Genomic DNA, 27,789 nt, shown 5'->3' with positions numbered 1-27,789 from the left:
CCTCTAAATGATCCAAGATTTGGTTTGTGATCCATAGATAACTCTTACTTTAAATGAATCCCCATCTCTGTAATAACCCGCTGCCCTCCTCGGACACATCCTTCTAACTCCGGTCACTCCCAGTGTTTTGGCAGTCTCTCTTACTAGGAATGATCTGTAACCTGTTATACATGCTGCTGTATTGCCGACCAATAAGGTTGTTTAGGGCCTATAATTCTGTCTGTACTGACCCACACATAGATCCTATCCAGCAGCCCCCGGATAAACCAATGAAATGGATATGGTCTGAAGAAGGGCTATATGTGATTGTAAGTCCCATCTGCCACCAGCGGTGCACCGATATTTAATATTGGAAGGATGTTATCAGATCACTTGTCTGTTTATGTAATTGTGAATGTAAGTGGTGTCATAAGTGATTTGTTGATTTTGTTTAGAGAGGTGATGGACACACTGTCTGGCCAGAATACGAATAGAGCTTTCTCCAACTCGCAGAGTAAGTACAGCAGAGTGTGGTGGGCAGTTCTGTTATGGACGGCTATGATTACATTAGTCTTCCTGGTGACGGCTGTCTCCTACTACAAACAATAGTTCTCTGTATAAGACAATGAGGACCATTCATAATTAGGATTTATATTGGTTACTGTTGGGACACGTTACTCATTTGTGTATTGTTAATTGTACTGAATGATTCGTCACATATTATATGCTACGGATATAGGGCCTAATTCAGACTCAGTAGCAGTTTTGCTAAAAGAGCTGACAGTCACATGGCGGGGGCCGCCCAGCATGTTAAGTGTTGTCCTTCCAGGATGCGATTGCAAAGTGAATGTCCGTGCACGCGCGCTGTGCGTGTGCAGGCGGCCGAAGCACAACCATCTGGGATTTTTGTAAATGAACAACTCAAGCTGAACGAGGACCGTAAAACGTTAGCGCTTCACTTTTTTTTCTTTTTCCTGGGACTTGTTTGTCAGATTGCCGTTGTTTTGGGTTCCTAAGAGGCATACTCAGTTGTGCAGTGGTTTTTAAGAAAACCTTGCAACATGGGGTGATTCCTATTCAATTGACTGAGAGAAAATGAGACGCTGTAATTTCTGTAAGGAAACATTGCTGGGATTTGGAACCCCTTGGACACCGCCCCTAAGTACTAATTAAGCAATTGGAAGTCTCCAAGTAGCTTAATTATTCCAATAATTACTAATCTTCTGGCAGTGCTGGTGTTTCTTCTCCTTCCAACAGCGACGCAGGTAGCAGGGCTACCCACACTCCTCCTCCTATGTCTCCCATGCATGTGGGCACAGGTACTACCCCTCACCCTGCATTCCGTTACCTTTCACTCTGCATCCCCTCCTCCCCTATATACCCCCACCCCCCAGCCAGTGACCCCCATACACTCTGAGCTAGAAATCAGGTGGTCGGCAGTCTAAATATTAAACTGCACATTAGATGTGACCTCCCTATGTGACAGTTCCAGGAGTGTTTTAAGTCATCAATCAGCTAACGCTCCTGCATACACATCTATACAATTGTTGGGCAGATCAGCCGATATCGGGCCAACTTGGATCGGTGTGTACCAGCTTAATGTTGGGCATACGTGGTCAGATAAAATATGTGAGACTAACAGCTATTTTATCTGATGAGCTGTAACCATCAGAGATTGTGGCCAATCGGGAGAAGACATTCCCCCGCTCCTTCCCTGTGAAGGAACAGGGGCAATGCCAGGCAGTCCGCCGAAACAGCACATACACTGCCAGATGTGGGCGCCCAATTATCAGATCTGTCAGACATGCTGGATGATTTCCGACAGACCTGTAATTAGTGGTCAGCCGGGGCAATACACAATACAATTATTTCTCTAGCATCCATAAGGGATATTGGGGAATCTAGTATGATGGAGTATAGACGGGGTCCAAAGGAGCCAGTGCACTTAAAATTTCTTCAACTGGGTGTGCTGGCTCCTCCCCTCTATGCCCCTCCCACAGGCAGTTTAGAAAGAAATGCCCTCAGGAGAGGATGCGCATCTCTGCAGCTCCAGAGTTTTCTTCAGTTTATTTTTTCTGTTTGTTTTTTCAGTATGCTGTCTGGGCAACAGCATACCTGCACCGTGGGAGTTAGGGGGGGGATGGTCACCGGCCTTACGAGGTGCAGAGGCGCTTCCCCGCTGCAGGACCACCGTCCTGAGGGGCTGTTGTTCAGCGGGGCACTGCGCCTTGGCTGTCACAGCCGCAGCACGCCGCACACCCCTAACACTGTCTGAAGGTGACATTGGTGGTGAGTACACACCGGGGGCCCCGCTAAGGGGGTCCCCCGGTTCAAGTGCAGCTGACCACGGGCACGGCATACAGGACCCTCCTGGGGGGGTCCCGCTAAGATCCCCTGTGTGGCCTGGCACAAAAATGCTTAGACTAGCACTTTTTTTTAAAGTTATATGGAGACTTTGCCAGTATAATATATCAGAGCAACTCCGGCGCCATTGGAGGGGGCGGAGCTACATCAGAGCGGGACCTGAGGCGTTTTGGCGCCTTCCTCGGTTTACTGCATCCACACACAGCGCTTCCTGGTCCTACAGACATTCTGGATATCTGGTACAGGGTGTAGCAAAGGGGGAGAGCCGCTAGTGTACACTATCTGGGTCCTCTCTAGGACAACATTTGTTAGTGTTAAGGTGCATACACACGGTGAGATTCGGGCTAACCCCGATTCTCACTATGCGACAGGGGCTAGATCGGCATCGCAAGCACATAATGAGTGTGCTTGCAATACTGACTGCGATTTTGGCTAAGTGTCAATTTTGAATATCTTTTCTATGAGAGTCAAAATTGACTTGCCTGCACAGTCTATCTAGGCTTGCGATGCCGACCGCGCATCGAATTGGGATCGTAAGGTGACTTTCACCTTGCAATCTGCACTAACTTTTCTTACGATTTTGACTATATAGTCAAAATCGTAAGAAAATATCTCACCGTGTGTACACACCATTACTGTGATATAGAGAGCTGACAGCCTCACTTGGGGCTGTGCTGGTGTCCTCCTCTCTCTGTGTCTTCTCTCACATACAGTAGGGCAGGCTTGCAATATACAGTAACTGTGTGTATGTTGTTGTGCTTACCGTGAAACATTGGTGAACACAAGCTGTGCAGTGTATGTCACACCAGATTCTCTCCATTATCTACTGATTCTGTTTCCTGTGAACAATGCAGTCAATCTTCACAAATCGGTGAAGGGGCTGGGGGAGAGGGTCCAGAGCCCCACTGGTTAGGGTCTCTTAAAACTATGATGTCAGATATGTCATCCCAGCTCACTGCTAATGTGCAGAAAACTCCGCTACTACAACAGGCTGTTGCAGATTTAGCTGCTAGGGCAGATGCACAGCCCCGCCTCTCATGCAGGTCCACAGAAGCGTGGGTTACCTGCTCTACTCCCTGATCCAGATGATCATATACAGGAGGATGGGGATGACTTGGATCTCGTTAGTGGGGATCCTGATTCTGCTCAGGGTACTGAACCCCTAATTCTGGCTATACGGGATGGGTTAAAGCTCCCTCTAGAGGACGCTGCGTCACAGTAGTCGTTTTTCTTTATTCAAAACAAGCCTAATGTCACTTTCCCTGATTCTACAGAGTTAGATGACCTGTTCAAGCTGGCCTGGAAAAATCCAGACAAAAAATTCCAAGTGTCCAAAATGTTTTTGCGCACTTTCCCATTTGCTCCTGAAGGTAGGAAGTTTTGGGAGGAACCCCCTGGGGTGGATGTATCAGTCTCTCGCCTGTCCAAAAAGGCGGTGCTGCTTGCCCCGGGCTCCTTTACCATGAAGGATCCTGGGGATAGGAATACTTGGTCTTTTACGATGGCAGAGCGGAGCTCCGGACTAGGCAGCAGTTCCTGCCGAAGGTTGTCACTGAGTTTAACTTGAATCAGCCTATTGTGATTCCATCCAGTTCTGGAGCATCTGCTCCTCCGGATGCATTGGATGCTGTGCGAGCCTTGAAGATCTATGTCAAGAGAACGGCTCAGATCAGAAAAACGGATTCTTTGTTCATGCTGTATGATGCACAGAAAAAGGGTTGTCCTGCTTCAAAGTAGTCCATTGCTCATTGGTTAAGGTTTACTATGCAACAGGCATATGTCAGCAGCCTTACCTGTTCCCCAGTCTCTGAAGGCCCACTCTACAAGATCAGTGGGATCTTCCTGGGCGGCTGCTCGTGGAGTCTCGGCCTTACAACTTTGCCGAGCTGCTACCTGGTCGGGGAAGAACACCTTTGTGAAGTTATAAGAGTTAAATACCCTGGCCAAAGAGGATACCCAGTTTGGGCAGGCGGTGCTGCAACAGTCTCCGCATGTTCCTGCCCATTCTGGAAGCTTTGGTACGTCCCCATCGTACTAATTCTGTCCCCAATATCCCTTATGGATGCTAGAGAAAATAAGATTTTACTTACCGATAAATCTATTTCTCGGAGTCCGTAGTGGATGCTGGGGTTCCTGAAAGGACCATGGGGAATAGCGGCTCCGCAGGAGACAGGGCACAAAAAGTAAAGCTTTTTCCGATCAGGTGGTGTGCACTGGCTCCTCCCCCTATGACCCTCCTCCAGACTCCAGTTAGGTACTGTGCCCGGACGAGCGTACACAATAAGGGAGGATTTTGAATCCCGGGTAAGACTCATACCAGCCACACCAATCACACCGTACAACTTGTGATCTAAACCCAGTTAACAGTATGATAACAGCGGAGCCTCTGAAAGATGGCTTCCTTCAACAATAACCCGAATTAGTTAACAATAACTATGTACAATTTATGCAGATAATCCGCACTTGGGATGGGCGCCCAGCATCCACTACGGACTCCGAGAAATAGATTTATCGGTAAGTAAAATCTTATTTTCTCTATCGTCCTAGTGGATGCTGGGGTTCCTGAAAGGACCATGGGGATTATACCAAAGCTCCCAAACGGGCGGGAGAGTGCGGATGACTCTGCAGCACCGAATGAGAGAACTCCAGGTCCTCCTTAGCCAGAGTATCAAATTTGTAAAATTTTACAAACGTGTTCTCCCCTGACCACGTAGCTGCTCGGCAGAGTTGTAATGCCGAGACCCCTCGGGCAGCCGCCCAAGATGAGCCCACCTTCCTTGTGGAGTGGGCCTTTACAGATTTAGGCTGTGGCAGGCCTGCCACAGAATGTGCAAGTTGGATTGTGCTACAGATCCAACGAGCAATCGTCTGCTTAGACGCCGGAGCACCCATCTTGTTGGGTGCATACAATATAAACAACGAGTCAGATTTTCTGACTCCAGCTGTCCTTGCAATATATATTTTTAATGCTCTGACAACGTCCAGTAACTTGGAGTCCTCCAAGTCACTTGTAGCCGCAGGCACTACAATAGGCTGGTTCAGATGAAATGCTGACACCACCTTAGGGAGAAAATGCGGACGAGTCCGCAGTTCTGCCCTGTCCGAATGGAAAATCAGATATGGGCTTTTGTAAGATAAAGCTGCCAATTCTGACACTCTCCTGGCAGAAGCCAGGGCTAGAAGCATGGTCACTTTCCATGTGAGATATTTCAAATCCACCTTTTTTAGTGGTTCAAACCAATGAGATTTTAGGAAATCCAAAACCACATTGAGATCCCACGGTGCCACTGGAGGCACCACAGGAGGCTGTATATGCAGCACTCCCTTAACAAAGGTCTGGACTTCAGGGACTGAAGCCAATTCTTTTTGAAAGAAAATCGACAGGGCCGAAATTTGAACCTTAATAGATCCCAATTTGAGACCCATTGACAATCCTGATTGCAGGAAATGTAGGAATCGACCCAGTTGAAATTCCTCCGTCGGAGCACTCCGATCTTCGCACCACGCAACATATTTTCGCCAAATTCGGTGATAATGTTGCACGGTTACTTCCTTCCTTGCTTTAATCAAAGTAGGAATGACTTCTTCCGGCATGCCTTTTTCCTTTAGGATCCGGCGTTCAACCGCCATGCCGTCAAACGCAGCCGCGGTAAGTCTTGAAACAGACAGGGACCCTGCTGAAGCAAGTCCCTCCTTAGAGGTAGAGGCCACGGATCTTCCGTGATCATCTCTTGAAGTTCCGGGTACCAAGTCCTTCTTGGCCAATCCGGAACCACTAGTATCGTTCTTACGCCTCTTTGCCGTATAATTCTCAATACTTTTGGTATGAGAGGCAGAGGAGGAAACACATACACCGACTGGTACACCCAAGGCGTTACCAGCGCGTCCACAGCTATTGCCTGCGGATCTCTTGACCTGGCGCAATACCTGTCCAGTTTTTTGTTGAGGCGAGACGCCATCATGTCCACCATTGGTCTTTCCCAACGGGTTACCAGCATGTGGAAGACTTCTGGATGAAGTCCCCACTCTCCCGGGTGAAGATCGTGTCTGCTGAGGAAGTCTGCTTCCCAGTTGTCCACTCCCGGGATGAACACTGCTGACAGTGCTATCACATGATTCTCTGCCCAGCGAAGAATCCTTGCAGCTTCTGCCATTGCACTCCTGCTTCTTGTGCCGCCCTGTCTGTTCACATGGGCGACTGCCGTGATGTTGTCCGACTGGATCAACACCGGTTTTCCCTGAAGCAGAGGTTCTGCCTGGCTTAGAGCATTGTATATTGCTCTTAGTTCCAGAATGTTTATGTGAAGAGACGTTTCCAGGCTCGTCCATACTCCCTGGAAGTTTCTTCCTTGTGTGACTGCTCCCCAGCCTCTCAGGCTGGCGTCCGTGGTCACCAGGATCCAATCCTGTATGCCGAATCTGCGGCCCTCCAATAGATGAGCACTCTGCAACCACCACAGAAGAGACACCCTTGTCCTTGGAGACAGGGTTATCCGCAGGTGCATCTGAAGATGCGACCCTGACCATTTGTTCAACAGATCCCTTTGGAAAATTCTTGCGTGGAATCTGCCGAATGGAATTGCTTCGTAAGAAGCCACCATTTTTCCCAGGACTCTTGTGCATTGATGTACAGACACCTTTCCTGGTTTTAGGAGGTTCCTGACAAGCTCGGATAACTCCTTGGCTTTTTCCTCCGGGAGAAAAACCTTTTTCTGAACCGTGTCCAGAATCATCCCTAGGAACAGCAGACGAGTTGTCGGCATTAACTGGGATTTTGGAATATTCAGAATCCACCCGTGCTGTTTTAGCACTTCTTGAGACAGTGCTAATCCCATCTCTAGCTGTTCTCTGGACCTCGCCCTTATTAGGAGATCGTCCAAGTATGGGATAATTAATACGCCTTTTCTTCGAAGAAGAATCATCATCTCGGCCATTACCTTTGTAAAGATCCGAGGTGCCGTGGACAATCCGAACGGCAGCGTCTGAAACTGATAGTGACAGTTTTGTACAACGAACCTGAGGTACCCCTGGTGTGAGGGGTAAATTGGAACGTGGAGATACGCATCCTTGATGTCCAAGGATACCATAAAGTCCCCCTCTTCCAGGTTCGCTATCACTGCTCTGAGTGACTCCATTTTGAACTTGAACTTCTTTATGTACAGGTTCAAGGACTTCAGATTTAGAATAGGCCTTACCGAGCCATCCGGCTTCGGTACCACAAAAAGAGTGGAATAATACCCCTTCCCTTGTTGCAGAAGAGGTACCTTGACTATCACCTGCTGAGAGTACAGCTTGTGAATGGCTTCCAAAACCGTCTCCCTTTCGGAGGGGGACGTTGGTAAAGCAGACTTCAGGAAACGGCGAGGTGGATCTGTCTCTAATTCCAACCTGTATCCCTGAGATATTATCTGCAGGATCCAGGGATCTACTTGCGAGTGAGCCCACTGCGCGCTGTAATTTTTGAGACGACCCCCCACCGTCCCCGAGTCCGCTTGAGAAGCCCCAGCGTCATGCTGAGGCTTTTGTAGAAGCCGGGGAGGGCTTCTGATCCTGGGAAGGAGCTGCGTGTTGCTGTCTCTTCCCTCGACCTTTGCCTCGTGGCAGATATGAATAGCCCTTTGCTCTCTTATTTTTAAAGGAACGAAAGGGCTGCGGTTGAAAAGTCGGTGCCTTTTTCTGTTGGGGAGTGACTTGAGGTAGAAAGGTGGATTTCCCGGCTGTAGCCGTGGCCACCAAATCTGATAGACCGACTCCAAATAACTCCTCCCCTTTATACGGCAAAACTTCCATATGCCGTTTTGAATCCGCATCGCCTGTCCACTGTCGCGTCCATAAAGCTCTTCTGGCCGAAATGGACATAGCACTTACCCGTGATGCCAGTGTGCATATATCCCTCTGTGCATCACGCATATAAAGAAATGCATCCTTTATTTGTTCTAACGACAGTAAAATATTGTCCCTGTCCAGGGTATCAATATTTTCAATCAGGGATTCTGACCAAACTACCCCTGCACTGCCCATCCAGGCAGTCGCTACAGCTGGTCGTAGTATAACACCTGCATGTGTGTATATACTTTTTTGGATATTTTCCATCCTCCTATCTGATGGATCTTTAAGTGCGGCCGTCTCAGGAGAGGGTAACGCCACTTGTTTAGATAAGCGTGTTAGCGCCTTGTCCACCCTAGGAGGTGTTTCCCAGCGCTCCCTAACCTCTGGCGGGAAAGGGTATAATGCCAATAATTTCTTTGAAATTATCAGCTTTTTATCAGGGGCAACCCACGCTTCATTACACACGTCATTTAGTTCTTCTGATTCAGGAAAAACTATAGGTAGTTTTTTCATACCCCACATAATACCCTGTTTAGTGGTACCTGTAGTATCAGCTAAATGTAACGCCTCCTTCATTGCCAAAATCATATAACGTGTGGCCCTACTGGAAAATACGGTTGATTCGTCACCGTCACCACTGGAGTCATCGCCTGTGTCTGGGTCTGTGTCGACCGACTGAGGCAAAGGGCGTTTCACAGCCCCTGACGGTGTTTGAGTCGCCTGGACAGGCACTAATTGATTGTCCGGCCGTCTCATGTCGTCAAACGACTGCTTTAGCGTGTTGACACTATCCCGTAGTTCCATAAATAAAGGCATCCATTCTGGTGTCGACTCCCTAGGGGGTGACATCCTCATATTTGGCAATTGCTCCGCCTCCACACCAATATCGTCCTCATACATGTCGACACACACGTACCGACACACAGCAGACACACAGGGAATGCTCCTAACGAAGACAGGACCCACTAGCCCTTTGGGGAGACAGAGGGAGAGTTTGCCAGCACACACCAAAAGCGCTATATATATATCAGGGATAGCCTTATAATAAGTGCTCCCTTATAGCTGCTTTGTTATATCAAAATATCGCCATAAATGTGCCCCCCCCTCTCTGTTTTACCCTGTTTCTGTAGTGCAGTGCAGGGGAGAGACTTGGGAGCCGTCCTGACCAGCGGAGCTGTGAGAGGAAATGGCGCCGTGTGCTGAGGAGATAGGCCCCGCCCCTTTTCCGGCGGGCTCGTCTCCCGCTATTTAGAAAATTTAGGCAGGGGTTAAATATCTCCATATAGCCTCTAGGGCTATATGTGAGGTATTTTTAGCCTTTATAGGTACTCATTTGCCTCCCAGGGCGCCCCCCTCCCAGCGCCCTGCACCCTCAGTGACTGCCGTGTGAAGTGTGCTGAGAGGAAAATGGCGCACAGCTGCAGTGCTGTGCGCTACCTTTAGAAGACTGCAGGAGTCTTCAGCCGCCGATTCTGGACCTCTTCTGATTTCAGCATCTGCAAGGGGGCCGGCGGCGTGGCTCCGGTGACCATCCAGGCTGTACCTGTGATCGTCCCTCTGGAGCTTGATGTCCAGTAGCCAAGAAACCAATCCATCCTGCACGCAGGTGAGTTGACTCCTTCTCCCCTCAGTCCCTCGCTGCAGTGATCCTGTTGCCAGCAGGAATCACTGTAAAATAAAAAACCTAGCTAAACTTTCTCTAAGCAGCTCTTTAGGAGAGCCACCTAGATTGCACCCTTCTCGGCCGGGCACAAAAATCTAACTGGAGTCTGGAGGAGGGTCATAGGGGGAGGAGCCAGTGCACACCACCTGATCGGAAAAAGCTTTACTTTTTGTGCCCTGTCTCCTGCGGAGCCGCTATTCCCCATGGTCCTTTCAGGAACCCCAGCATCCACTAGGACGATAGAGAAAATAGGATTTTAATTACCTACCGGTAAATCCTTTTCTCGTAGTCCATAGAGGATATTGGACGCCCGCCTCAGTGCGGTGACTTTTCTGCAGGTTCTTGTTATATGGTTTTTCCCAGCCGTTGCTGGTTGTTATATGTTAGTGGTGTGCTGGTTTGTACATCTCACCACTCTGTTTTCATGTTTCCTTCTCTCATATATGTCCTTTCTCCTTCGGGCACGTTTTTACCTATAACTGCCTGTGGGAGGAGGCATAGAGGGGAGGAGCCAGCGCACCCAGTTGAAGACATTTAAAGTGCACTGGCTCCTTTGGACTCTGTCTATACCCCATCGTACTAGATTCCCCAATATCTCTTATGGACTACGAGAAAAGGATTTACCGGTAGGTAATTAAAATCCTATTTTGGGCAATCCGACAATATTCTGCGGATCGGCCAAGATAATTTTGTAGCGTTTGCTCAGCATTTGTAACAGTGTTTTTTGGTCACTCCTTTTATTAACGCCAATCTACAGAGGCAGCGGTAAGATGGAATGGGGGCAGAATGGGGTCAGACCCTGGACCCATAACTACTAACAGTTTGTGGTCTAATGCAGGTAGAGGAGCATTAAATATGTTAGTACCCTATGGAGACACTACAAATGCAGCAACAGGCCTGTGGTTGGATGAGAGAAGGCTTGCTTTTAGCTGTGTTTGGTCTCTGGTTACATTGTGTTTTATCTGACAGGTCAGTTTGAGCAGCACAGCAGTACCATAGTCCCAAGTGTCAGCGTCATACCTCCAGAAAGGTTATCTGCCAACATAAGACGACGCTATGAAACCCAGGTAGGCTTTGCTTGGTCTAGGGACAATACTTTTCGGAATACATTTATTTTTTTGGTTGTTTAGCTTGGATGAGACTCGTCAGCAAATTCCCAGTTTTCTGACCGCTTTATGTATGATGTGATGCACTGTGGGGATAACTGACAGCACATTTTCCACTTGTTTGAAAAGACTTTGAAATAGTTTTGCACATAGCTAAGCTTCCTGTCATGTTACGTATATGCCTACAGTCTTATCTGATCCATCTTGTGCAATCTGTAAGCACCAGTATATACAGATTGAGGGCCTTTCTCCTTTACGAAGTGGCGGCCCAAAATACTTACAAAAGCAAAACCTAAGTGTGTTCTTCTATTAAAAGCATACTGAGGAACCATGCTCTTGCCTACACAACTTTCTGATGAATCAAAGGTTTTAAAAGATGATTCATCGGTCCATAAGACCTTCTTCCAATCTACCACAGACCACAGGTGGTGCTTCATGGTCCAGTCGAGCCTCTTTTTTTCATTGCTGCCGAACAGCTGTAACTTCTAAACCCATTACTTAATCCCTCTAAAGGCCACTTTTTTTCTTACCTACCCTTTAAAAAACAAAATAAAATCTCTAGCAGTTTATCACCTCCCTTTTTGTGAAATTTCAGATTATTCACTGGACTTTAATTGCTTAAATGTCAATAAAAATTTGAATACTAGGGATGTGATAAAACTTTTGACAGCTAGTGTATATTTACTTTCCCTAATGCTGCCAGTTTGGGCCAAATAAATTGCAGCATCCAGTGCTATTAGATCTAGGCTATGAGACTAAAAACTTACTTCTGTCATGTTCAAAGACTGCACAAAGCAAATTAAGTGATCGACAGGAGCAGATGTCACTGTTCTAATCATCTAATTTCCTATTAGTGCAGGGATGACCAACCAGTCGGAGACCAAGATCCAAAAGTTTATTTATAGACCCATCAGGACCTTCCCCCCAATTACCTATATAGCAGGCTCTGCTGCAGAGGAAGAAGGGAGAGTGCACTCCCTCCTTGCAATGACTAAATTAGGAGCAGCTGGCTGCGGACTTATCTACCCCTATCGGCACATGCAGCTGTGAGCCACAGGTTCTCCAGTACTGCGTAAGGCCATATTATTCTGGTAGATGAACCTCTGAAATTGCAGAGCAACAACCGGAACTATGCAGTTTTTGGGGTATCTATTCCAATATATGGAACTATTAGAATCCTTACCACCTGCAAGTGGCTGAGTTAGTCGACAAGTGACTACAACGATGAAACATTATTGGAATGGACCCCAGATGAAACATAGTATTTGACGGCAGATAAGAATTTGGCCCATCTAATCTGCCCATGTACATGCACATTAGGGTTCATTTTTTTTGGGAGCCAAGTATCCTACCAGTATATTTTTGGATTGTGGGAGGAAACCCACGCAAGAACAGGGAGAATATACAAACTCCACACAGTTAGGGCCATGGTGGGAATCGAACCCATGACCTCAGTGCTGTGAGGCAGTAATGCTAACCATTACACCATCCGTGCTGCCCATATGTAGGGTTGCTCTTCTGATGGGTGTGTGAGTGGGTTTAATAAGGCAGAATTTCTTGACAAAGATCATGTTGATGACTTTCGTCTTGGAGATCAGGTTTAATAATCACTAATCGAGGCTACTGCTGTGTATTCTTTGCATTTGGTAAACCGGAAATTTCCCCGTGTACACACAGACCCCACGCCCCCTTAAAAAAAGTGCACCTGCCAAGTTCACACTGTGTAGGCAGATATTTTGTGCTTTCTACATGAAAAAGCAGCCTAATCTATTCTCTATGAACCAGTGAGATACAATAGGGTGCTGCAGTGATGTCAGTGGATCCTACTTAATGGAGCTGAATTCTAAGTTTTGCTCTGATCACAAAATGGCTGCCTTCTTTGTGCTTCAGTGATTAGGGCAGGCATGTCCAAACTGCGGCCCTCCAGCTGTTGAGAAACTACACATCCCAGCATGCCCTGACACAGCTTTAGCATTCTCTGACAGCAAAACTGTGTCAGGGCATGCTGGGATATGTAGTTTCACAACAGCTGGAGGGCCGCAGTTTGGACATGCCTGGATTAGGGGAATGGTTTCAAATAGAGATGAGCGGGTTCGGAGTTACTCAATTCTTTACGCCAGAATGATCGACATTTCTTATTTTCTGGATTTTTCTTATTGGCTAACCAAAACACGTGACGTCCGATAACCAATAAGGAGATTCAAGTAAAACCGAACCCACTCATTTCTCTAGTTTCAAATTTAAAATTCGCAAGTGCTTCATTATTTTGAGTAGACTAAAGTGATGTTCTTATTTGCAGGCACTTTCAAAACTTCAAACCTCCATCACAAACTTCCAACAAAGAAATAGAGAAATAGAAATTTTGGCAGTAAGTATTTTTTTTGTTACACCATTTAGTTTTTAAACTTTAAGCAGTCTTTATATCACTTACTACCTTTTGCTAATGTAATATTGCTTAAATAAAAGCCACAAAAAAAGCAACTATATCTTTATCTCTGTTGCTGTTGGACGGGTGGTATTCATGTGACCGCCGGTCAGCTGACCGACAGTCACATGACCTCCTCCACCAGCCCGACTGGTCACTGTCCCGATGGTCGGCATGCCGACCAACAGGGACTATTTCCACTCGTGGGTGTCCACGACACCCATAGAGTGGGAATAGAACCCGTGGCGACCGCAGGTCGCCACCGAGCCCGCAGCGTGGCGAGCCCGCAAGGGGCTTTCTGCACTCGCCCCTCCCCGCCGGGATCCCGGCGTCGGTATGCTGCCGGGATCCCGGCGTCGGTAAGCTGACCGGCGGTCAGGAGACCGCCGGTCAGCCGTACTACACCCGAGATTTAGGGGTATATTCAATAACAGTTGGGTCCATTCCGACATGCAGTTGTCGGAATGGACCCGACAACCCCTATTCAGCAGCAGGGGGAGCTGTCGGCGGCGCCGCCTGCCAGGAGGAGGTGATTTCTGTGGCGCCGGGAGCAGGTGGTGTCTGTGGCGCCGGGGGGGGAGCAGCGGAGGAGATGGAGCGGACAGGGGAGGAGATGGGGGAGCAGCGCCTGCATCACGGCAGGGCGTCCACCCGGCTCCAGCAAGCGGGACCTCGCTTGCTGGAGCCGGGTGGCCGCTGCCGCTGGGTCCCCTGCTCTCCCCACTGCCCTACCCCGTCTCCTGCTCTCAGCTCACTCATCTCAATCCGACTTTTTTTAAAGTCGGATTGAGATTGTCGGAAACGGGGCCAAAACCTGTGGGGTTTGGCCCCGCTTCCGACAATGCACGCTGATAGGCGGCATCGGCGTGCATTCCGACAAGTCGGGTTTCCCGACTTGCCGGAATAAATGGGCCCATAATGAATAGGTCGGAACCCCTTCCGACCTAAAACTGTCGGAAACTGCCGTCTTTCCGACAAGACGGCAGCTTCAGACAGTTATTGAATATACCCCTTAGCGGTTAAGGTATCATCCACATAGGGGACTTTAGAAAGAAGGGGCAGGCATTGTAATATTGGGAACGGTACTATGGTTCCTCCCAATCAACTCTGGCAAGAGGACAGAAAGAGGCATAACAAAAAAGAGGATAAATCTAGGGACATTGCCAGCTAGGAGTATAGAGATCGGTACATAAAACTAAACATGATTGCAGCTAGACCCTCCTCTCTACACCCCATGAGCATCTAAGGCCAGTTACACACTAGGACAACCAGCACTCTTACTGGTGGATGGTGCAATTTCTCTTTGCCCTAAACTACCGGAGATTGGCGCGGTACACACTACATAATGTAATGAACGATGTAACAATATTGCGTTCCGTCCTTCATTACACTGCACTGGGTTCCATACGTTGTCTACTGGTTGTCCGTGCAGCATGGCCAACCAGAAGATGTCACGTGACCCATGGAAGCGCGCAATCGGGCATACACATTAGACGATATGCACGATTTGACATTCTGATACGGCAAATAGTGACGATATTGATCTGTGTATACCAGCCTAAGGAGACAATGGGATCAGTTGAACCTTAATAAAGCCCACAGGAGAGCAAGCACAAATAAACACTCAGAGAACGCAAACTTTGAGTGAGCAAAAAAGTGTGAACGCCATGTCTCCCGGATAGAATCGGCAAAGCAGATTTAACAGTGTGTACCAACAGTTATCTTATCATCCTATCTGGAGACATTGCCAGCCATGGGGATTTTCCAAAGCTGCACACATACCTTTATGCCCAAAATTGGCACCTCTAGTCCAAAACTAAATTATTTTGAAGAATTTGATTAGTCTATGACCGGAAAACAAGGTAGTTCCTGAAGAACAATAGCAGTGATCCATCTGTCCACTAATGTTTGTTGCTGGCCAACCTCTTTTGTGTGCATCATATAAAATCAGAAGACTTGTCTTCCACAGCAAAGCTAATGTAGCCACATCTTCAAGGCCGAAACTCCGGATCAATGAGTGAGATGTCATCTCTTCTGCCCAAGGGCAAATCCTAGCACAAAACAGGCTTTTGTACTACATTTGGAACCAAATTAAAGTTCCTAGGCATCATAAGTGAACTATAAGGCAGTTGGACATGCAACATACTGTACCTTGAAGAAATAATTGTACTTCCAAATTGGAGCCAATTTCCTATGAAAGAATACGGAGAGACTAAACTTGCACCTTGAATGAGGCCAGATTTATTCCACTTTCCAAGCCACCTTGCTAATATGACAAGTTTAAAGCCAACTTGAACACTGATCTGTGTACCTTCTTCTACTTGCACCAAGAAATGTATATCTTCCAAATGCCGTGGCGTATTCAGATTGGATTCAAACCAGATTGCCCCAATGGAATCAAACAAAAAAGGAAGGAATGGTGGCGCTAAATGATGAATAGAACCAGATGGAACAATTACTATCTTTAAACAAAATAAGAGTTCATTTTTATTACACAATGTGTGTATTGTTCCCGATATGTTAGGAAACTGAAATGTAACATAGGTATTCTTCAGGTGGGAAATAGAAAAACTGCGTAATTTGAATTTTAATAAACCTCCCGTAAGGGTATGAAAAGGGGGTTGACATAATGACATCATTACCGATGCGTGGCTTGCGTTGCGGGAACGATAGCGGCCAAATGAACAAGCGGATCAAAATTTGGATTGCACCTCCAGTGTGTGGAATTTAATAAACTACAAAAATGGTCCTGTCACTTTTTACTGTATCTGCTACGGGTAATGCCAAGAACCATGGATTCATATTTACTTACATTAAGACATCTCAAATTTTAATCTCTATAGAATTGCAAAAATTTTTAACACTCATTTATATGTACAACCGTGAAAAACAGAAACTCCTGTGCAAAGACCGGGTAGAACAGCTAGTACAGTATGTAACAACAATATTAAAAATCAAGTTACCACAACACCTGGGAATATGATGTCAATTCAAAAACATTAATAATGGAGTGTCCATTCCACAGTGACACCTATAGATCATGGCAGAAGAGTATGGGAATATTGAATCTCACATAGGCACAAATCCAGTAGGTGTCCACCACTAAAGGATGATTTCCTGAGGGGCATAGTCCTGTAATGATGCTGGAGTTCTCAAATATTACGGTGAATGATAAATATTGGTCCTTTCCTTACTGGTGATTTCCAATCAGGTCCTTTAGATGTTGCAAGCCTGCATTGCTGAGGTGGCTGGTCTGGAACTCCGGTGTAGCAATATTCAATCCAGGTGTGTGATAGTAGTTCTAACGCGTTTCTTTGCCAGGAATTGCAGCTTTGTTGCCATCATGACAGTATCTGATATGTGGGCTTGACTGCCCCCTATATATGATGGCTGCTTAAAACCAAAGCAATACCTAATTTTCACCTGGGTGGTGTTTATTTTCTGCCCCAATGGAATGGCTGAGCGTTGAGCAGAACCTGTAGCAACCGCCATTAGTTGAGGACATTTATGGCACTAGCTCCGTCCCAGGTCCAAAGTCATTTCAGATAAGAATACAGCGTTGCATTTCCCCAATCCAGGAGACGGTCAACCGTTGTTCCATTGGTTCACTTTCTTATAGACATTATTCAGCCCTTGCTGAGGAATCATCTGTTCAGCCTCTACAGAAGGAAGTGACAGGCTGAAGGAGACAGCCACAAGAACTGGCTCACCAGGCCAGGATATACTCTTGACCATGGAACAGAAGTGGAGTCTAAAGGGTCCGCAATTGGAACTGCCTCAAAACAAGGGGGCAGTATTAAGCCTGGAGAAGTGATGAAGCAGTAATAAGTGCAAGGTGATAACGCACCAGCCAGTCAGCTCCTGTCAATTTACATATTGGAGCTGATTGGCGGGTGCGTTATTACCTTGCACTTATCACTTCTCCAGGCTTAATACATCTGTCCCAAGATGTCCTATTCAGATGTCCTATTCCCCAGTAAATGTATGCACTGGAGAACTGGAACCTGCTGGAGAATGCACGATTTTGTTTTAAGGAGCTGAAAGCTCAATATAGACCTCTAGGAAGGAAGCCAATCCAATTACGAAGATTTGTATTGCAACATGGAGCCTGACTCTTCGGTCCATCTTTTAGCTGCCTTGTTACCCTAAGCAGCAGCTAAGACTGGCTGAAAGTAAGCCTCTGTGGTAACAAAAGTAGACTACAATAGCTCCTTCATCTAATGAAGTAGAGTAGTTTGTTGACCCGCCGCTTAGGAACATTCTGACCTGTCAACCAATTATGTGATGGAGCATACTATCAAGCTAAATCAAGCTGGTTCCTCCATCTCGTATACATAACCCTCTGATGTGCCGTTACCTGTCTTCAGGTAATCCCAGTTCTAGACAGTCTTGAGGAGACTAATTGGCTCCTTAGGGGCTAACGGGATGTAGAGGAGAGGGTCCAGCTGCTAAACAAGTTTTTAGTTTTAGGTGTCAACTCATCACCGCTCCATCTATACACCCATGATGGCAGCATACCCCAGATTAGATGAAAGAGGTCACTTTAACACAAAACTTGGAGAGAGATAAAAGTACCAACCATCTAGCTGGAAAATTAGTTAGAAGTTTATTGATCTGATAAATCTCCCCCAAAGTCAGCCACTTTTCAGGGTAGATCACTGCATTCTTGAGGGTGCTTATCCACCTGGTGGCATAGTGTAGAGTCTCTGTTGATTCTGTTGGGTAGCCACCTGGGCATTAGTCTCCATTATGCACCAAGTGGACACCAGTTTTTGCTGAAGGTTGCTTTATGCAGTGCACTCTGCACCCTATGCTAGTTCCAGGGTCCCGTTAGACTCCTGGAAAAGGAGTCTATGCAGGTACAGAGAGTAGATGTAAAGGATAAATGGCCTCAGTGCCCACAGAATCTCTTCCTGTTTGGCATTAGCAGAAACTGCAGAGATATTTGGGAATATCGCAGGACAGCTAATGAGGAAGCCTGTTTGTGCAGTAAATTTGCAGAATACTAATGGTGACGCCAGATGTCTGGGAGGAGGGAAATGAGAGCAGGAGGAAGTAGATCAGCAGGTGGAGCATCTCAGCGTGAAAAAACAGGAGAGTCATCTGACAAATGTGTGTGCTTCTGTCTCGCCCCCATGCACCTCTTTCCATATTTGATGTGAGACACTTTGGAGCTGTCATTTGTCTTTAGGTGGATCTAGAGCAGAGATGCCTTTTATTGTTGGGTTATGGCCATCTTTATGGTCCGATTTCTATCCAAGATAAGGTATGTGCAATTTTTAAATTCTTTTCTCAAAATTTCTTTTATTTTAGGTAGATCTGCCAAGAGAGACCATCCAGGGTTTACTATCATTAGAGGTAAGTAACACTTTAAAAAGGAATTACAAGCAAGTGAAGCCTTTAAAATGAAAAACAAAACAAAAAAAAACCTCACCCAATCATGTAATATTAATAGTGAATGCTTACTGTGCGAGTACCTGGTCTCTAAGGACAATTCCCTCCATGGAAAGTTCTTTTCTTTTGTGCTATATTATATTTTAATACAGGTTTTCCAAAATCGGTCCTCAAAGCACCCAACAGTCCAGGTTTTAAGAAAATCCAAGGTTGAGCCTAAACGGTTAAATCAAACTGACTGCGGTACTAATTAAGTCGCCGTAACAGATAGATAAATGCATATACTGTACTCGGAGCTCCAGCCAGAGAATAATATGTGTGGTTTGAAAATATAAGCAGACCCTCATCAGTTCACCGATTACATGATCCTGTGCAGACTAAGGTGGCATTCAGTGCTAGGTGATGGTGGGTTATTGTAGTTCTCCGGACTGGGTGCAGTTGCCTATCTTTCCTATGTATGTCTGTGGGTTCGGAGATGTTGGCTAAAAATGAAAAAAATCCTCCCTGTAATGAAGGTCTCAGATAATTAAACGTTTCTTTTGTAGTGTGGCGATAAACAAGCATTCAACGCATCTGTGAAGCAGCTGATGACTAGACTGCCGCGGCAGAGATATCTAGAGATAATACTCGATGAGATTTCCACAATCAAAATCGAAAAGCGGTACGTTCTAGAGTTATGCTGCATTCATTTTACACAAGATCTGGACTGTCAAGGTTTTCCTAGTACAGGTTGAGGATCTCATATCCAAAATGCTTGGGACCAGAGGTATTTTGGATATGGGATTTTTCCGTATTTTGGAATAATTGCATACCATAATGAGATATCATGGTGATGGGACCCAAGTCTAAGCACAGTATGCAGTTAACATACCACATGTCGGGATCTGGACGAGGGTAATTTACCGGCGAGGTAGGTGATTCCCCCTCTATGGGTGTCCACGCCACCCATAGAGGGAGAATAGAACCTGTGACTAGCACAGCTCGCCACCCAGCCCGCAAGGGGCTTCATTGCGCTTGCCCCTCTGCCGGCATTCTAGCACCCGTGATGCCGATGTTGGTATACTGATAATCGGCATCCGGTGCGGCGGGATCACATTCCGATCCTCCTTATACACACACAGCCTGAAGCTAATTTTAGCCAATATTTTTAATAACTCGTCTATTAAACAAAGTTTGTGCATATTGAGCCATCAGAAAACAAAGGTTTCACTATCTCTCTCCAAAAACTCCGTATTTTGGAATATTCCATATTTGAGTTTTTGGATATGGGATACTCAGCCTGTCGTAACATTTATTGTTATGTTGTGTTTAAGTCACACTGTGCACAACATATTTAGAAATCATATTGTATTCTCGACACTCACTGCAAAGGTGGATACAGCTGTGCATTCATTAATTTATATTTGATAACTATTCAAGTGCTTGGGTGTGATTTGATCTGGCATGGTTGCTGTGCGGGGGGTATTGTTTGCTTATGCCTGCTTGTGTTCGTTGTGACAAGTCTGGTGCCTGAATGTCTTTCTGCCGTTCTCTCTCTTCAGGGTACCAATGCTTGTGCTGTACAGCTATCGGGAGGATTACTACAAGATTCTTTTTTAGCACATACCTGCCTCTGCGAGACATGCAATCCTCATTCTAAAACTACAAAACCTTTGCCGTTATTGGGGGGGGTAGGAGAGGGTTTGCATTGCAAAATTGTGGGACCAGCAGTAATAGCTGACCCATGTAAATCAAAAGGACAGATTTGGAGTCTGACATAACTGTGAACATTTCTTCAAAACCAGTGTGAACGCTTTTTTTTTGCCTCTTTACAATTACTTGGATCGTAATGTACAGACATTTTCTTTTCTTTTTATACATTCCTATGACCTAAAACAAGATCACGTCGGCCACAAAACTTAAGGACCAATTGTCATCCATACTGTGACCAGGACATATTTTGATGTTGGTTCTAGGAGATGCAATGAATAAAACCAGTATAAAAACAAAACTTGTTTTTGCTGTTGTAGAATTGTAAAAGCTTTGTTAGAAATTGTACACATCCAGTGTAACCCATCGTAGCCACACAGCGGCTCCACTATGGGGATTGGGAAGTCGCATGTGCGGCACGTAATACGCAACCTCCTGTTCCCGACCGTTGCAGGAGCGTGATAAGCCGTTTACTGGCGGCCTTGGGGCTGCATACACACCTATAAAATCATTGCCCGTTAACCTGATAGCGGGAGAACGGGCCAACTATTCTATAGGTGTGTACCTAGCTTTACTCTGTCATATTGGTCTTGCCCAAAAAGGGGTGAGGTTCAAAAGGTCAACAGTGTCCCAAACGATTGACACAAGTTATTTTTTTTTTGGGTGTGAAATTGAAGGTTTCAGCACAGGAAACCCCAATTAGTGTACCGCCCTGCTTAGGGCACGGTGCCTCGCTTTGTTACTGATGCACTCGGCACGGGTTACCATTCCCACTCATAGTCCAAGTGGATGATAAAGTGGGTAAAAGTTCAAAAACGTCCAAAAAGCGTGTCCACCTATCATCTGGATACCCCCAACAAGTGTCTTCTTCCATTTGTGTGTAGCCGACAGATGTACTATAAAAGGGAGATTATTATTGCCACGTTGAGGAAGTCCCAGTCCTGATTCAGGGTATATATAGACGAGACGGTCACTGTGTTGTGCACAGAGACGTGGTTCCGCTTACACAGGCTGCCTGGAAACCGATCATACAACCTAGCACAGTAACTGTGTATAGACATTATATAGGAGAAAACAGATGATATCTATTTTTCATTTAGTTATTTTAATATTGTAATCTGACCTGTAAGAGTAGATCAGTCAGATAGTAGCATTAGAAAAATAAATAGAACTCCTTAAATTATTTAAGAGGAAAGGAAAGTGCTAAACAGGTGTCAGACACAATATATCCCTTTAGTAGAGCGAGACAGAACCAGGGTCATAACATCCGGATCAGACTGGCTGTATCACACTCTGTAATTCCACATTTTATATAACCTGTGTTCCCGGTGTAAACACTGAAGCTAGAACATGGGGCCACAATGAGTTTGCCGTAACTGCTCTTACAGTGACTGCTCTTGACCTTTTATCAGGACTGATAATAAATGTTTATTGATAATGGGACATCCAACAATCTCATGCACATCCAGTGCATAAAGGGCGGTATTCAAATAACATCACGTCCAATCTCCTTTCTAAAGTGATCCCCGTTATCGCTCATAGTAATCAGATTTAGCTGCGTAAAGGGTTGGGTGCCTCACTACCCCCGGGAGGAGCGAGCTGAAATGATGATACCACACCCATCAGCAGAAACAGAACGGGTGTGGAAGGGGGTGAAAAGAATTGAATACCGCCCGAAGAGTGACAAAAAAATTAGTACTCCTGTTAGGTTTTCTGCCGGCAATCGTGGCACCCCATTTCACTGCTGATCCCTATCTAGTACCCCAGGGGGAAATACTTTGTTAGATGAGGCATTTAGTCATGAAATGAGTCAGGGTAGCATTCTCATACATTAATATTCCCGTTCCATTTGGTTTTCAGAGCACTACGTAGCTGTTCTAGTCTGATTTCACAATCCCCTCATACAGTGTAACAGAAGGTCTGGATCAGACAATGCAAGTTTCATGATCGCAAAAGTTTAATGCGTATTAATAGAAAAAGGTGTATTGGGGTTACGGTGACTATGGATTTGCCGTCAAGCAATCGCCACATCACACTGCCCGCCGATCTTTCTCTGCAGACAGTAAGAAAGCCGTGGTGTACGCGGACACTATTCAGACCTTTCACTAGTGGGAAAAATGGCTTCCCTCCATGTTGTAGCTGGTAGCATATATAGTGGTACACACTAAGTGCAGGGTCATTAGTCCTTTGACTATTCTTCTAGCTTTCAGTTTGCCATGTCTGGAATCTCTTTTTCCATAAAATGCATGATGGCATGGGCTACCTTATCGGGTCCAATGTTATACACCGGATGTGTAGGTTTCTGTCAGAGAGGAGGAAAAAAAAAAAATTAGACAATAATTCAGACTTTTTACTACAGATGTGGTGAAAACATGTCGTGTGTGTGTGTATATATATATATATATATATATATATATATATATATATATATAATCTTTTTTTTTTTTTTTTTCTCCTGTAGCTGCCTAGTAGTACTCTTTACTACACCCCCTCCTCTAGCCAGAGCCTGTATTTATAGTCTCCTGTCCCTCCCCAGTAGTACTCTGTGCTACACCACCTCTAGCCAGCTGTACTGATCAGCAGCTGCCTAAGTAATTTGAAACATCAGTCATAACCTCTAAACCACCGATAATTACATTATACAGTAATGATTTTTGCTTGAAACACGATTTTGTCATGCAGATACCCCAAATGTATTCACTGTGAACTCTACATACCTTAAAAAGTCAGTAATGTTTCAGTATAAGCAGAACATTAAAATTAGGCGATTAAATGCAAAAATGTTGGTGTAGGAAGTGCCATAGAACACAGAATGCAGGCAACATATCCATTTTACTTTCACATAGTGAAAGCAGCCATGCTGTGGGTAGAATACATATTCATGATTCACAAATGACAACATATTCTTCTAAAGACATAGTGCTTCAGAGATATCGCTAATTCTTAACCAATTTTCATGAGTGGTTGGCCATCTACAAAATGGCCACCTCTCCTTTGTGTTTTGGTGACTACAACACTTAAACTTAGCTGTTCCCATGTATATCTTGGGTCCTTGTATGGCTTATCTCCCACAGCGTAACCTTCATAGCGCACCCAACATGGCTGCCTCAACTGGTACGATCGTTAATGGGATGAAAAATACGTGCAGCTGACGGTAATATTGGGACCTATTATGAGTGTCGGGTCGCTACAATCACCCATTGTGTCATCTCTTCTAGGCATAAACTATTCCACCCAGGATAATCCTACATAGTGTGTCCTTTTGTGGATGGAGTATATAACCATGGACATTATTACCCAAACTGTCTGCACCAAATCTGCTTTATGCTTACTGTCTGCTCTAGGTCTTCTTTTTACATCTGTATTAATCTTTGTGTTATGTGCAGTGTTTGATACCTGTAAAGCTCCCTGAGTCCTGTTGGAGAAAGAGCGCTATATAAATAAAATTAATGAATTAATTAAACAATGAACTCCTATGGGATGTGCTCCCAATGGGCAGCATGCTAGTGATATAGAACCAGATCATGGGGTTCATTTTCCAATAAACCAGCAGAACACCGTCTGTGTACATTCTGTCTTTATACATAAAATAGCACAAGTGTTACAACGCGTTGCAGCAAATCTTTCATTGCAACCGTCCTTTAATATCGGAGCATGAAAAAAAGCAGCTAAATAGTTTGTTAAACTTGGCGTGTGTAATATTTTAGAGTGACAGCACTTTTCAGTGTGTACAACTGGGTCACTTAGGTATGTACGAAGGTTCCCATTTAAAAAATTCAAATAAAACAACTGAATTTGCACCACGTAGCTGGTGTAATATTCCAGTTTATTTGCACCTCCAGCAAACTCCCACACAAATGGAAGCCAGGCTTATCCAGTCAGCTCCCTTGTCTTGCCCAGTGCTATTTTCTGCAGCGCTAGGCACAAAATAATACATGTAAAATGAGTTACTTAGTTGGGGAGGCCCCAATGCGTCTCCCATCATGCTGACATCAATGTGCAGAAAATCAAAGCTGCACTTATACCAAACTTACTGAGCCACAACAGCATATCAAGCAGGTCCGTACGTGGGCCGTACCCATGCTCTATAATGCCTGGAGAGGCACCTGTCTCCTAACCCATGCTAAATTGCAGCCTCACTCCTACTGCCTAGAGCTGAATAGTGGAACCTACTCACCAATGAATTTTCTGGTACTCCGATGATCGTTTCGTGGAGGATTTCACCACTGCCGTAATGCTGCGCCATAGACAGACCGCTCAGGCAGTAGCAGGTATGGTAGAAGTCTCTTGACCTTTATAAACATACATTACCAAGAAATGTATTTAAAACATAGGGAAATGATTCCATCTGGAAAAATATTACAGAGGTAACTTTGCATCACTTACTTTCCAGGTTTATCTAATAATCCACCGCTGGGACACTGGCAGCACAGGAGAATGTATTCTTGCAGAGCGTGCTGGTTAAACATCCAGTTTGTATGGCTAAGAGCAGAATCCCCTGCAAAAGTCATAATATCCACCACATTTATTAGCTTACACCTTCAAAGATCATGGATTTGTTTTAAATTGCAATTTATCCCAAGTTTAGGAATCTTTCCACCCCAGGGCTCTTTGCCGATATCCCCTGTATGAGATCACCACTGTACCCTCTGTGTAGCTACCACGCCGCTGCAGTAACCGTGAGTGAGAGCGGTCTTTCAATGCAGCCCCAGATCAGCTGGCAATTACCCTGTACGCTGAGAGGGAACGTGTCACCAGTCCGTAGCAGCTACAGATGGCTCAGGACTTATACACAGGCACTCCAAATGAACACAGCATATCCTATTCACTACCGTGGGGTAACAATCCCGGAGAGTTCCACTTAAATGCCATCTGAGATAATCACGTTCTTACCTTCTGCATACAAGGTTCTATGAAGGAGAGGCATTAAACCAGCTTGCCAAAAGGAGTAGCAGCCATCCACCAGCTTATTGCAGCGGCCTTGGAAGCCACCTTCAAATCTCATCTGTCTAAATGCAACCCATCGCTTAATAAAAAGAAAAATAATAATTAGTAATTAAACCATAATAGAGCACCATATAAATCCTATACTAAAATCGATTGAATAAATTCATGTGGATTGTAAAGGGTTTTTGTTGATATACATTACAAGCACAAAGCATCTGAAACATTAAAAAAAAAAAAATCCCTGTATATTTAAATATTTTAAAATAGTGCAATAATTTCCATCTAATGTGTAAGTCTAATGTTGTATTAATTGAACCACAAAGTTATATTTTACTGTTATTTGTGCCTCTCAGACAGATTTCTTCCCTTTGTTTCTGAATTATTTTACGTGCAGGTCAGCTGTACTAGGAAGATTACTGGTCCCATTAGTCTAAACCAGGCATGTCCAAACTGCGGCCCTCTTGCTGTTGAGAAACTACACATCCCAGCATGCCCTGACACCGCTTTAGCATTCTCTGACAGCAAAACGGTGTCAGGGCATGCTGGGATATGTAGTTTCACAACAGCTGGAGGGTCGCAGTTTGGATATGCCTGGCCTAAACTATACAGGCTCCAAGAAAATCTCAGCCCACACCTTAACATCCAAGCTGGCCCACTACCGGCAGCTCTTGCACTGTAACCCCATATGGCTATACAGCAATAAACACCCCTTTGTTCCCCCCACTACATGCCGACGTATGACCCAATACTGAATTCAGTTGTTGACTATCTTTTATCTGCGGCTATGCCACAGGGACAAGAACCCTGATCTACAATACGGTTTTCTAATCTGTGGAATGTATAGTCCCAAGTATAGTTTTAAGGGGTGCCTTAGACAGGTATTTTAAACTTGTTGGTTTTTTTTAGTACTTTTAAATAGATTACATGGAGTATGCTTAATATTAATATAATACCTACTAAATCACTTGGTATGGGTAATACGCCATAGGGGCACCTGGTATAGATTTTCAGTAAAACAAGCCAGTCATTGGAATACACAAAGTGTAAATCACAACATTGGCGGTGCTCCCAAAAGAGTTTAATACAGAGGGGCAGATGTATTAACCTGGAGAAGGCATAAGGAAGTGATAAACCAGTGATATGTGCAAGGTGATAAAGGCAGCAGCCAATCAGCTCCTAACTGTTAATTTACATATGGGAGCTGATTGGCTGGTGTCTTTATCACCTTGCACAGATCACTGGTTTATCACTTCCTTGTGCCTTCTCCAGGTTAATACATCTGCCCCCGTGTACTCAAAAAGTGGGGGTTGCAAAAAGAGAACTTTTTCTGGGGCACCCTTTATATACACATATGATTATTCACAGATAATGTTTCACTTTTATTAAGAGCAACTAGGCAAATACTGTTGCAAAAAAAAAAAAAAAAAAATTCAACAATCTAGATAAACACAATTGCATAGTGAGCAGGCACCAGTACTGCCTAGAAGTTAAGGCCAGTACTCACGGCCCGATGCTGTAGAGATGTGTGCTGAGCGAACCGCTCAGCACACATCTCTCCCGCCGCTCAGCACAGCGCGATCTGTGCTGAGCGTGGGGGGGGGGGGGGGGGGGGGGGGGGGGGGTTGGGGGAAGCAGCGATACCGATGTGCGGGGCTGCGCATCGCTATCGCTGTTAGGGCTACACACGGAGCGATCTTGCTGAAAATCTAGGCAATCTAGTCAGATTGCTTAGATTATCGCTCTGTGTGTACCCCCCTTTACTGTTGGATCAGATGTATTAAGCCTGGATAAAGAAGTGTTAAAGCAGTGATAACGCACCAGCCAATCACCTCCTGTCATTTTTTAAATCTGTACTGATTGGCTGGTGCGTTATCACTTCTTTAGGCTTAATACATCTGCCCCATGGTGCTTAGTTTGCAGCCGGATAGATTTTATTTTCCAAATAAAACGGCGTAAGAAAATGCTGACGGTTTGTGTATAGAACATGTGGAACTGCCGCTGCTAAGTACATACTTTAGTAACTGTTTGGATCACTATGGAATTGTATTTATCTAGATTTGTTACAAGTTTTCTTCGCAACAGTATTCATTGTCTAGCTCCTCCACATAAACACTGTCAGACTACCCGCTGCCTGGTGATTTACCATCGTGAGCGTAGTAAACCATCTGGTTCAGAATTAACTATGTTACGTAAGACCTGAATTTATGTAAACGTAATATTTGGAAGTAGACAGTAGTTGTAGCACTATTACACTGGAGCCATTCCTGCACCAATAGGAGTGTACGTTCTCTATACAACAAGAGAAAATCATTTTAAAGCGCACGAGCATCATTTGATGGGTCAGGCTGTAACAACCACTGCGGGTTAACCTGTTACACCCAGGGCTTTTGCAT

At 45.2% G+C, this 27,789-nt stretch overlaps 2 protein-coding genes across 5 annotated transcripts in view; one reads left to right on the top strand and one right to left on the bottom strand.

Annotated features, from left to right (window-relative positions):
• The window catches only part of EIF2AK4 (eukaryotic translation initiation factor 2 alpha kinase 4), a 134,521-nt gene extending 113,771 nt beyond the window's left edge, over positions 1-20,750 (top strand). For both annotated transcript variants that reach the window (XM_063947196.1, XM_063947197.1), the window contains 6 exons: positions 435-493; positions 10,805-10,902; positions 13,241-13,309; positions 18,680-18,724; positions 19,306-19,421; positions 20,302-20,750. In XM_063947196.1, coding sequence (XP_063803266.1) covers positions 435-493; positions 10,805-10,902; positions 13,241-13,309; positions 18,680-18,724; positions 19,306-19,421; positions 20,302-20,359 — 445 coding nt within the window. In that variant the 3' untranslated portion in view covers positions 20,360-20,750. The remainder of the gene's footprint in view (positions 1-434; positions 494-10,804; positions 10,903-13,240; positions 13,310-18,679; positions 18,725-19,305; positions 19,422-20,301) is intronic.
• A 1,634-nt stretch (positions 20,751-22,384) lies between these two features.
• The window catches only part of FNTB (farnesyltransferase, CAAX box, subunit beta), a 31,110-nt gene continuing 25,705 nt past the window's right edge, over positions 22,385-27,789 (bottom strand). For all 3 annotated transcript variants that reach the window (XM_063947200.1, XM_063947198.1, XM_063947199.1), the window contains 4 exons: positions 25,343-25,475; positions 24,836-24,947; positions 24,627-24,741; positions 22,385-22,751 (listed from right to left, as the gene is read on the bottom strand). In XM_063947200.1, the coding sequence (XP_063803270.1) occupies positions 22,656-22,751; positions 24,627-24,741; positions 24,836-24,947; positions 25,343-25,475 (456 nt within the window). In that variant the 3' untranslated portion in view covers positions 22,385-22,655. The remainder of the gene's footprint in view (positions 22,752-24,626; positions 24,742-24,835; positions 24,948-25,342; positions 25,476-27,789) is intronic.

The sequence above is a fragment of the Pseudophryne corroboree genome, chromosome 12 (genome assembly GCF_028390025.1).
Source record: "Pseudophryne corroboree isolate aPseCor3 chromosome 12, aPseCor3.hap2, whole genome shotgun sequence".
Taxonomy (NCBI): domain Eukaryota; kingdom Metazoa; phylum Chordata; class Amphibia; order Anura; family Myobatrachidae; genus Pseudophryne; species Pseudophryne corroboree.
This window is presented reverse-complemented; position numbering and strand designations above follow the sequence as displayed.